This window comes from Alexandromys fortis, unplaced genomic scaffold (genome assembly GCF_014885135.2).
Source record: "Alexandromys fortis isolate MF-2015 unplaced genomic scaffold, M_Fortis_MF-2015_v1.1 scaffold_103, whole genome shotgun sequence".
NCBI lineage: Eukaryota > Metazoa > Chordata > Mammalia > Rodentia > Cricetidae > Alexandromys > Alexandromys fortis.
Window position 1 is genome coordinate 3,092,227 of NW_026067978.1, and position 12,796 is coordinate 3,105,022.

At 35.0% G+C, this 12,796-nt stretch overlaps 1 protein-coding gene across 2 annotated transcripts in view; it reads left to right on the forward strand.

The window, feature by feature from the left end:
* Positions 1-12,796, forward strand: part of Fnip1 (folliculin interacting protein 1) — a 92,731-nt gene that overhangs the window by 41,404 nt on the left and 38,531 nt on the right. For both annotated transcript variants that reach the window (XM_050157768.1, XM_050157769.1), the window contains exons 3-5: positions 7,183-7,317; positions 11,704-11,804; positions 12,086-12,160. In XM_050157768.1, coding sequence (XP_050013725.1) covers positions 7,183-7,317; positions 11,704-11,804; positions 12,086-12,160 — 311 coding nt within the window. The remainder of the gene's footprint in view (positions 1-7,182; positions 7,318-11,703; positions 11,805-12,085; positions 12,161-12,796) is intronic.

Below are 12,796 nucleotides of genomic sequence, written 5' to 3' on the forward strand. Positions count from 1 at the left end.
AATGGATCTAAGAAACAAGCTGGTGTAGCTATCCTAATATATAATAAAATAAACTTCAAACTAAAATCAATCAAAAGAGACAAAGAAGGACATTTCATAAAAATTAGTGACAGGAAAAAAATCTATCAAGAGGAAATCTCAATACTGAACATCTGTGCCCCAAATACAAGGGCACCCTCATATGTAAAAGAAACACTTCTAAAGCTTAAATCATACATTAAACCCCACACACTAATAGTGGGAGACTTCAATACTCCATTCTTACCACATGATCATCTCATTAGATGCTGAAAAAGCTTTCGACAAAATACAACATCCCTTCATGATAAAGGTCTTGGAAAGAGCAGGGTTACAAGGAACATACTTAAATATAATAAAGGCAATTTACAACAAGCCAACAGCCAACATCAAACTAAATGGAGAGAAAGTCAGGAACAAAACAAGGTTGCCCACTCTCTCCATATCTATTCAGCATAGTTCTTGAGGTCCTAGCTAGAGCAATAAGATGACAAAAGGAGACCTACAAATCAGAAAAGAAGTCAAACTCTCACTATTTGCTGATAATATGATAGTTTACATAAGCGACCCCAAAAATTCTACCAAGGAACTTCTACAACTAATAAACACTTTCAGTAATGTAGCAGGATACAAGATTAACTCAAAAAAATCAGTAGCCCTCCTGTACACAGATGATAAGCAGGCTGATAAGAAATCAAAGAAACATCACCCTTTACAATAGCCAAAATACCATAAAATACCTTGGAATAGCTCTAACCAAACAAGCGGAAGATTTGTATGACAAGAACTTTAAATCTTTGAAGAAAGAAATTGAAGAATACACCAGAAAGTGGAAAGATCTCCCTTGCTTTTGGGTAGGTAGAATTAATATAGTAAAAATGGCAGTCTTACTAAAAGCAATCTACAGATTCATTGCCCATCAAAATCCCAGCAAAATTCTTCACAGAACTCTAAAGAACGATACTCAGCTTCATATGGAAAAGCAAAAAACCCAGGATAGCCAAAACGGTCCTATACAATAAAAGAACTTCTGGAGGCATCACAATCCCTGACTTCAAACTCTGCTACAGAACTACATTACTGAAAACAGCCTGTATTGGCATAAGAACAGACAGGAGGACCAATGGAACTGAATCGAAGACCCGAATATTAATCCACACACCTGTGAACACACTTGTGTTTTGACAAAGAAGCAAAAAATATCAAATGGGAAAAAGAAACATGTTTAACAAATGGTGCGGCATAACTGGATTTCAACATGTAGAAGAGTGAAAATAGACCCATATCTATGGTCATGCACAAAACTCAATTCCAAATGGATCAAAGACCTCGACATAAAGCCCACCACACTGAATCTTATAGAAGAGAAAGTGGGAAATACACTTGAACGCACTGGCACAGGAGACCACTTCCTAAATATGACCCCAGCAGCACAGACACTGAGAGAAACAATTAATAAATGGGACCTCCTCAAACTGAAAAGCTTCTATAAAGCAAAGGACATGGTCAACAAGACAAAATGAGAGCCTACAGACTGGGAAAAGATTTTCACTAACCCCACATCAGACTGATCTCCAAAATATACATAGAACTCAAAAAATTGGTCACCAAAAGAACACATAATCCAATAAAAAAATGGAGAACAGACCTAAACAGAGAACTCTCAACAGAGGAATCTAAAATGGCTTAAAGACAATTAAGAAAATGCTCAACATCCTCAGTCATCAGAGAAATGCAAATCAAAACAACTCTGAGATTCCATCTTACACCTGTAAGAATGGCCAATATCAAAAACACTGATGACAACTTATGCTGGAGAGGTTGTAGGGAAAGGGAACACTTCTGCATTGCTGGTGAGATTGCAAGCTGGTACAACCCCTTTGAAAATCAGTATGGCGATCTCAGAAAATTAGGAAACAACCTTCCTCAAGACCCAGTAATACCACTTTTGGGTATATATCCAAAGGATGCTCAATCGTACCCTAAGGACATGATAACAGCATTGTTTGTGATAGCCAGAACCTGAAAAGAACCCAAATGCCCCTCTACCAAGAATGGATAAAGAAAATGTGTTACATTGACACAATAGAGTACTACAGAGAAGAAAAAATAACAACAGTTTGTATTTTGCAGGCGAATGCATGGAGCTAGCTAACATCATATTGAGTGGAGGTAACCCAGAGCTGGAAAGATAATTATCACATGTATTCACTCATAAGTGGTTTTTAAACATAAAGCAAAGAAACCAGCCTATAAATCACAATCCTAGAGAACATAGACAACAATGAGGATCCTAAGTAAGATATACATATATTTAATCTACATGGGAAGTAGAAAAAGACAAAATCTCCTGAATATATTGGGAGCATGGGGACCTTGGGAGAAGGTTGAAGGGGAGGGGAGAGGCAGGAAGGGGAGCAGAGAAAAGTGTAGAGATCATTAAAAATCAATAAAATAAAAGAATATGTTCATGAGCACTTCTTTGTTTATAGGCTACTATAAAGCTCAAGAAAAGTTTGCTAAATTTGATAGATTAACATTAATTAATAATACTCTTGCTTTTTTATTTCAACATTTACTGAGGTTTTCTTTGTGTCTGTTAATGTTCTACTACATTACATTGTCTGGCACCTCTTGGTTTATCTTTATTAATGTTGCTCATTATGCACTTATTCTTCACTTCTTTTTAAAAATTAACTTGCTCTGAACTTTTTTTTTTTTTTTTTTTGATTTTTCAAGACAGGGTTTCTCCATAGCTTTTTGGTTCCTGTCCTGGAACTAGCTCTTGTAGACCAGGCTGGCCTCGAACTCACAGAGATCCCCCTGCCTCTGCCTCCCGAGTGCTGGGATTAAAGGCATGTGCCACCACTGCCTGGCTGTTCTGTACTTTTTTTTTTTTTTTTTTGCTCTGTACTTCTTGACTTACACTGTTTTCCAAATCTTCATGCCCATCCTTTCTGAACTAGTGCTTCATTATTCTCTCCTTCTCATATCTTCTTCTGTGACATTTTTTATTTTCCTACATATATTCATAAAGATTCATTACCCAACATCAACAAAATTTAAAAATTTTTTACATTTTATTTTATTGCATTTGGAAGTCTGATGACATGTTTCAGGAGTCACCCCTCCCATCATATGGATTCTGAGAATGAGTAGCAAGTTCTTATATCAACTGAGCCATCTTGTTTGACCCTAACAAAATAATGTTTAATTTCTCTCTGTGTGTCTTTTTTTTTTTTCAGGCATAATAACAAAACACTGCAGACTAGAAGGCCAGGATAGAGTGCTGGGATATTTGCTTTTTATCAGGTTATCTCCCAGATTACAAACTGTTGACTTAGAAACAAGGTTAAGAGTACTCTGAAATTGTTTCTGTATGGGTACTGTTCCTGTTTGTGAGATGCTACCCCTTATGACCAAAGAACATTCCAAAGCCCGACCTCCTAATACCATCCCATCTGGGATTCATGGTATTCATACCCCACAGTCCTTCACTGTATGTTCCTTCTTTATTGCTTCTCAGTGTTTGCTAATGTTTCTTTCTCTGTTAGGCTATCTTTGGCATCTGTTTTTGGTGTTTCTCTCTATATCTTCTTAGTTTCTCCTTTCTAGTGATCTTTCCATGGAGTATCTTTGTCTCTTTCTTTGAATGTTCCAATAATAATATGTCTGTTGGCCTTATTCCTCTAATGCTATGCACTTACTGTTCAACCCTCTTCTCCTTTTCAATATCCTGTATTTCTCCCACTCCCACTGGTTCCCATCTGTCTTTGTTAGGGTTCTATTGTTATGAAGAGACACCATTATCATAGCAACCCTTATAAAGGAAAACATTTAATTGGGATGACTTGTTTATAGTTCAGAGATTTAGTCTATTATCATCATGGCAGGAAGCAAGGCAGGGTGCAGGTAGACATGGTGCTAGAGAAGAAACTGAGAATTCTTACATTTTGTCTCACAGTGGTCTGAACTAGGCATAGTTTGAGCATAGGCAACAAAGGCTGCCCCCCACACTGACATATTTCCTCCAACAAGGCCACACCTCCTAATAGTGCCACTCCCTGAGCTTATGAGAGTCAGTTACATTCAAACTACCATACCACCCATTTCCCAGTTTGTCTCCCTACTCTTCATCATTTATGTTTTTGTTTCATTAGGGTTGAAAGGCCGATGTAGTCTACAGAGCCAGTTCTAGGGCAGCTAGGACAACAAATAGAAACCCTGTCTTGCTGAAAAGAAAAGAGTCTCTGCCTCCACCACCATTAAGTGCCTGTAGGTCCTCAGGAACAAGTAGGTCCCTCTCCAGTCTATGACAAGATGTTGACAGGCCTAGTCTTGTCAGCTGCTATGAGTTTAAGAATGCTGTGACCATATCATGTCCAGAAGATAGTGTTCTGTAACATTTCACCCCAGCCTCTATCAACCTCTGCCTCTTAAATTCTTTCCACTGTCTCTTCTATAATGTTCCCTAGGTCTTGGAGGGTATGACATAAACATCTCAATTATGACAGAGCATTCAACTTCCACTTACTCTCACCACTTCCACCAGTTACAAATTTCCGCATTAACTGGTGCCACTGCAAAAAGATGCTTCCCCTCCCCATTAAAACTGGGTTTCTCTTTTTAGCCTGGAACTCATTCTAAAGACCAGGCTGACCTAAAACTCAAGGATCTGGCTGTCTTTTCCTCCTGAGTCCTGGAATTAACCGTGTACACTAAATAGCTGGCTTGAAAACAAGCCTTTCTAAACAGAGATGACAGCATCACTACTCAGTGGGCATAAGTACAAGTATTTAAAAAGTGCTTTGATAACATGCTTATTTAGCAAAACAAAAGTAGTAGTTTCCCAGCAGTGCCAGATCTTCTGAAGCTTTTGACCAGGTTTATAGTACTAGCCACGTATTTTCTTCTTTAAAGACAGGCTTCAAATCTAATCAGAAAGCAATTGGTTATCCCTGTAATCTTTATGTCACTTTTGTACCAGTGAGCACATATTGCCCATCAGGTCAGTATTGTGGCATTCAAGGTACACTGCTGGGTGATACCACCTTCCTCCACAGTGGCCTGCATATGAAAACTTCTTCAATATGAAAACTAGCCAGTAGGGAGGAAGTTTTTAGGTCAATTCCAAATTGATTTCTCTGTATCTTGCAGCCAAAGTATGTTGTATCTTCCCTAATAGGATCTAGGATCTTATTGGCAACAATTTATTAGTAAGTTATAAGATTATTAAGATATAGCTAATGACATGATGATGTCCATGGGATGCCTACTCTGTTCTGAAGGCAAATGGAGGAGGAATTGATCTGGGGGAGAGAGGAGGTGGGGTGCACTAGGATGAGTATAGGAAAGGGAAACTTCGGTTGAAATTTAAATATAAAAGAAGAATTTTAAAAAGAAGATATGGCCAAAGATATCAATATTAAATGGTATTAACAAGTATTTAAATGAAATAATATAAATAAAAGTGTCTGGTGAAATCCTTGACTTCAGTTATGTTAGTTTCTTACTTATAACAGTTTAAGTTAGTTTTCTAGACTATTATAATTAGAAATTCTGTGTCATTATGGTTTCTCTTCCTATTCCACAGGTGGCAAACTAAGATTTAATAACTCAAATAACCTGTTCATAGAATTTGAACTCAATATATGTACTCAAAAGCTCTAATGCCCCTTTTCATTTTACTTGAAATATTTGGTTGCAGATGATGTGGAAGTTGTTAAGTGCCTTTGGTGATAATGTAACTGTACAATAGTTACTCCTCAGAAAGTTGCAGTTTCATCCTGATTTCTGCTTCTGGAAATCTGAGGTCCTGTATATGGAAAAATGAGCATACTTGAGACTGATAAAACATTGGAGTACATTTTGGTGATACCGCACACCTAAATGAATTGCAACTTTGGTAGTTGTGAGCAATGAAGGCTCCAGGGTTCAGTGGGGATAGAAGAGGAGTAAAGTAAAAGAAGTGAGTCCTGGGACTAGAAGATGGTTCCATAGTTGAAAGCTCTTGCTGCTTTTGCAGAGGATCGGGGTTTAGTCCCCAACACTTTACAACCATCCTTAATTACAGTTCTGGGGAATTCAACACCACCTTCTGACTCTGTGGGCACCAGGCACATGGATGGTGTATAAACATACATGCATGCCAAACACAAATATATGTAAATCTTTTTTAGAAAAGAAGTGAATCTTTCATTGATAGCACAATCATCTAAATTTAGAATGTATTCTTTATTTGTTCTTCACATAAATACATTTAATTTCAGAAGTTTAGACATGGGGATGGGTTGTAGCCCAGTGGTAGAATATTTGCCTACTGTGCACATGCCTCTGATCTCAGGCCTTGAAGTGCCCTTTTTAAACCCAAAAGGTGCCTATAATAAAATGTAAGTGAATTTTACATTTCTCCTTACAGACTATATATGGTTAGTTTTTTATAACACTACTGTTTGTTAACTTGTAACATGTTACTGTTATATTTAACAGTATATTTAATTAGACATTTAAAACTTTCTCAGCTTTAGTTTCTAATATAAAATAATGAATAGATATAACTCTTCAACAAAAGTCCTTTAACATTCTCAATAACCTATAAGAACATAAAAGTTTTGAAAGTAAATAATTTTAAAATCACCATTATAAATTGAAATAGAAAAATGAAATTTGTGCATGGCATTGCTGAAGCATGCATGGGTACCCGTATATGGCTGTTCTGTTGAACTTGTCCATCCATATAGGGTTAAGGATGATTGATCAGGTTTCTTCCTCAAGAGGGCACCAGATCTCATTACAGATGGTTGTGAGCCACCATGTGGTTGCTGGGAATTGAACTCAGGAAGATCAGAGAGTGCTCTTAATCGCTGAGCCATGTCTCCAAGCCTACCATTAATAGATTACTAAGTTACAATTAATGAATATTGTTTTGGCCATATAATAAAGAAAATTTCTGTGGTTTGGTAATGTTGGTGAGGGAAAAATGTGCTCCAAATAGTACTGGAGGAAACAGAGAAAAATATATTACATTAAAGTTGCATTATTTTCAGTTATCTCATTCTTGATTTTTCCAAGGTGTTTCTTTTCTTTTCATATTGCTTTTAAGTTTATCTATGGTAAAAAAAAAAATGTATTGGACTATGAATGAGGGTGTCCTCTGTGTTTCAGAAACTCTGTAATGATGCTCAAGTCAAGGTCTTTGGAAAGTGCTGTCAGCTGAAACCAGGAGGAGATAGTTCTTCCTCTTTGGATAGCTCTATCACTTTATCTTCTGATGTAAAAGACCAGTGTCCCAAGTACCAGGTAAGATCACTCATTTAGTCATTTATAAATCATTTTAATCACCTTCCTAAGGACCAGAGTTATAATATCAACTAGATTGTACCTTCCTGGTGCCTGCGTTGTAGCTGGAGAGATGGATAAATTCATTAAACAATTAAGTTTTATTAATTTGAAAACCTTAGATTGGGAAATACAGAAATCTGTGGTATTGGTAGCAGGTATTTTTTCCATCTTTACCTCAATTCATATTATTGAGTACCCAGAATAATTTATTTTTTGACTTTTTATTATTAAATTTTGAAATTAAAATACCAATAAAGTTTGTCCATAGTAGAAAATTAAAGTGTAATTACAAGGATTAAACACACCTCATTGTTTTTCAGAAATAACTGGATTTTTTTTCCTTAGGCTAAACAATCAGTAACTACATAGGAATTTGTATATGAGCTTACTGTGTGAAATAAGATTGATATAGTTTCATGCTAAGTTCATATCCTCTACTTTGAATTTATGTCATCCCAAACTTGTACAAATAAAACATATTTTGTATTTAGTGGTGCTAAAATAGAATCTTGGTCATTGTGTTTGTAAGAGATGGCTGCACTTGGGTAGAAATTTATCCTTATATCCATTGTTAAGGCAGTCTGTAAAAGGATTCTGAAATTACTCAAATCTGCATGTGAGGATTAATTCACAGTTACACTCTTGGTTTGCCTTCACCTTAGGCACAGAACCTTAACAAATGCCAAACAGTACTTTGCCATATAGAACCTGTGTAACTCAGGAAATTTGTGTAATTTGAGAGGTTTTCTAATTTCTTAAGCTGTATATAATTGTCTTTTCTGTATATATTATGTGATTAAAAATAAATAGAAAACTGACCAAGATTGTAGAGATCCAAAAAGTAGTGATTGATTATAATCTCATTTTGTGTCAGAATCCCACAAAATACACTTTTAAGTAAAAGGTTTCAATTATACTTGATGTGATAAATAAAATATGATCTCCAGTAACTAGAACATTATCTTTAAATTACTTTCCAGGAGTGAGTATATGGAGTAAATAGACCCTTTAAATAAAGCATACAAAAGGTAGCAGTGATAGCACACTTTGTTAATTTAGTGATTTTTATTGTAGATTGTTCCACTGAAAATATATAACAGTATCTAATATTCACATTAGCCTTTTGGTGTATATTATAGCAGACAAAGAATTTTAATATCAAATTACATGATTTTATTGGATTATCTTCATAGAATGCTTAATTGATGCAGTTATTTAATAAATTAATCAGACTATAACTTCAATAACTCCAACTGTAAATGAGGATTAGACTATTAGACTTATTTACAGACTATAAATTATTTTCTTCACATGACCAGTCTGGAGTCATGTGATACATGGGATTTGTTGTCTTGAAGATATCCTCAGAAAAAGTCCAGGGTTTCTTTTTCTTTCAGATTCATCAGAGATAATGTGTTCTATTGCCCAAAGAATAGCAGCTCCTTTTCTAGTGATTTGCATATGAATTTCATTAACCAGTTCTTTAAAGTGCATGTCAGTGGGTAGTTCTGAAAATTGCTACTCCAAAATTGCTACTATTAAGCCAATCTTACATCTGTGAGAGTATTGTCTGTTTTTAACTGAGAGTATGAGATGGAATTCCTTTCAGTTAGCCACACTGATGTCTTGGACAAAAATGGGTTTTGAAAATTAAGCAAAGAGAGCTGATGAAATGGTTCAGCAGGTACAGGTACTTGCTGTTCATCCCAGGTTCCCTCCCCAGGACCCACATAATGGAAGGAAAGAATTGACTCACAAATGTTGATCTGTGACCTCTACTTCTGTGCTGTGGCATAACATATCCATACACAACCACACACACAATAATATATATATAAATAATAAGTATAATATTTTTTTTTAAGACAGGGTCTCATTGTATAACTTTGACTAGTCTGGAACTTGCTTTATAAAATATAAAGACCTCAAAATCCCAGAGTCGGTCCATCTCTGTGTCCCAAGTGCTGGGATTAAAGGCATACACCACCAGCTAAATTTTTAAAAATTAGGTAGAGAGTACTTTGTAATTAGTGATATTTTCCATGGTATATAAATACTAACTAAATAAATTTTGTTTTTTTAAAATGATTTTATAATTATGGTGACAACAGTTAGAGCAATAATAATTAAGAGTTCTTTGAGAAAGAAGACATTTTGATATTGTAATCTTTCCTTTTTTTTTTTTTTTTTTTTTGAGACAGATCTTACTATGTATTTTTTGCTAGCCCGGAACTCACAGAGATCCATTTTCCTTTGTCTCCTGAGTACTGGGATCAAAGACCACCACACTGGCTTAAATCTTTTTCTTAACTAAACTTTTAGTACACAGTGCTTTGTTCTTGACTATAGATAGATGTGCTGTTGTGCAGCAGATCTCAAGAATTCATCCCAATTTCTTGACTGAAGCTCATTGATTTTTAACTTTTTCTTTCTCCTTTTCCCTGGTAACTACCAATTCTGTTCTTTGGTTCCATAAATTTTACTTTCTTTGATACTTTAGATAAATGGAAGTATATGCAATGCTTATCTTTTTGTGACTATCTTGTTCTAGTTAACATGCTGCTCTTATTAAGATTCATCTATGGAAGCCTAAAAAGATGGCTAAGTTGTTCAGAAAACATGTTCTCTTCCAGAGGACTTGGGTTCAATTCCTAGGACTTAAAATGTAGAGTAACTCTAATCACAGGGGATCTGGTGTTCTGTTCTGGCCTCCAAGGGCACCATGCATTTATGTGGTGCACAGATGTACCTGCAAGCAAAACACACTAAAAAAAAAATGATGATAATTTTAAATTTTTTAAAGTTTTAACTATGCTTCTTTATACTCCAAAATGTGTCTTTCAGGCCTAAATATATTTCACTGCATGTGTATATACCCCATTTTCTTTGTCCATTCTTTTCCTATTTAATTCTTTAATTCACTTTGAGTTGGTTTTTATATATGCTATAAGAGTATTTTTATTTTTTTGCATATGAATATCCAGCCTTCCCAGCAGCAAAGACTTTCCTTTTCCTGTTTTATCAGCCTAGTATCCATGTTGAGGATCAGTTGACTGTATTGGTGTACATTTATTTCTGGATCTGATCCCATATATTGTTAATCTCTATCATACTGTATTGATTACTATAGATTGGTAGTATATTTTGAAATCTGGATGTGTGATAACTTCAGTTTTATTGTTCTCTTTTCAAGGTAATTTGACTTTGATCTTTTTTTACATATTATTTTAGAATTGTTTTTCTATGTTTATGAGTCTCATTAAGTCTATAAACTGTATTTTTTAAAATTCATGATAGTTAAAAATTGCTCCACTTATGGATGCTTCTTTGCCATAATGGAAGTAGTAAAAATTATACTGTTGACTCTACCCTTATTTGCTTACTGGATAAATGTTATATATGTGTATAAGACATGGTTAAAAAGTTGATTTTGTATTAGCAATATAGCTTAGCAGGTAAAGGTACTGGTTGCCAAGTTTCACAACCTAAATTCAGTCCTTAGTACCTATTTGGTAGTATGCAGAAGAGAACCAACTCCTACAAGCAGTTCTCTGACCTCCACTCACATGTAGTGTATACACCCACCCATATACATTCACAACAAATGCATGTCTAACTGTAAAAGAGTTTATTTCAGCATTACTTTTAGTAGCAAAGTCCTCGAAGCGAGCTAAATACTCCTTGTTAACTAGTCTGACCTGATGAAGTATGGTATTTTTTTTAAGATTTTTGTTTTATGTGTATAAGTGTTTCGCCAATGTTTATGTATATGCACTATACATGTGCCTAGTAGGGAAGCCAGAAGATGGAGTGTGTTTCTTGAAACTGAAGTTACAGGTGGTTATGACTTTTGTGTAGGTTTTGGGAAGCAAACCCAGGTCCTCTGCCAGAACGTCAAATGGTCTTAAGTATAGAGTCATTTCTCCAGCCCTGAAGTATGGTGTTTTTATATAATCAAATAATGTACAACTCTTAACCTCCTTCTTTTTCCCTCTCTTCCATCCTTAAATGAGTCAGTCTCCCAAAGTACCCACTTGGATTCAAACTTGAGATATCCCTGCCTTGATCTCTCCACTATTAGGATTTAGGTATTACTATATTTAACCAATACCTGTGCAGATTTAAAAATGAGTGGAATTTCTATTTAATGATATGGTTAGATATAATATAAGAAACCATGTGATGAAGAACAAATTACAGAGAAGTTTATATAATATAGAATTTTAATAATTTTAATTATTAGAAAAACTAACAGATTTCTATTTTATAAAGAAAATTAATATTTGAAATCATTATAAGGCTTTTAATTCTTTAATTTTATTTATGTTTTTAATTTTTATTCAGGGTTCTCGGTGTTCTTCTGATGCCAATATGCTTGGTGAAATGATGTTTGGCTCAGTAGCAATGAGCTACAAAGGATCTACCTTAAAAATTCATCAGATCCGGTGAGGGAGTTCAGTTCTTCTTATGTTATACTCGTTGTAGATATTCAGGTTTTTTTGAAGATGAAAGGATTTCTTAGATTTTTACTCAGATTGAGCATGTCAGATGCCCAGCTTATTATGTCATGGTTTTAGTGTTCCTTCTTAGTCTTTCTGATGATGTCAAGAAATCCATGTAACTTACAAAGTGTTTTTTTTTTACAGTGAATCAAAAACATTATTGTATTTTACTTTTTTTGTATTTTACTTTTAATCTCTTTCTGACATTTTGTTGTCTTTCATAGCTCACCTCCACAGCTCATGCTTAGCAAAGTTTTCACTGCCCGGACTGGAAGCAGTATCTGTGGAAGTCTCAATACGTAAGTGTTTATGGATGTAGGGTGTGATTGATATTTAATATTTAAAATATATAAGTATAAACATTAAAATGGCTTTTAAAGTTATAGTACATATAGTTTGTATCTTACCCAAATTTGAAAGTTTATGGAGGCTAGATTGCACCCTTTCTTAATACAATTGAACATATAGATATGATTTCTTTTTCTGTAGTTTTCTAGAAGGTGTGTCTAAAAGCAAAATGTTGAATGCATTTTCATCATAGACTAGTGTGCTGTTTTTCAGTCTACTCTTCTCTGTTAACAGTCGTACCTTTACATTCTTCAGTTTGCAGAGCACTGCAGACTTGAGGGACCATCACTATTAAATCAGACTCATTCACCCACTCCACACATATATAATAGGTACAGGGATATCATAAGCTGTTTGTACCTACACTAGAATAATGAAGCTGAAACTAGATTAGTCCTTCTTTGGGGGATGAGAGGCTATGTACTAGAACGCTAGTAAAGAAAGTACCAAGTTAGAGTTTAGGGTGAGGTTAGTGGGATTATGTAGAGGCCAAATCAGATCACTGACTAGCTTCAATACTGAGGAAAATACAAAGTCTAAATGAGTGGGAAGCAGTAGAAAAACTACTCTAGAGAAAATCTTTTGAA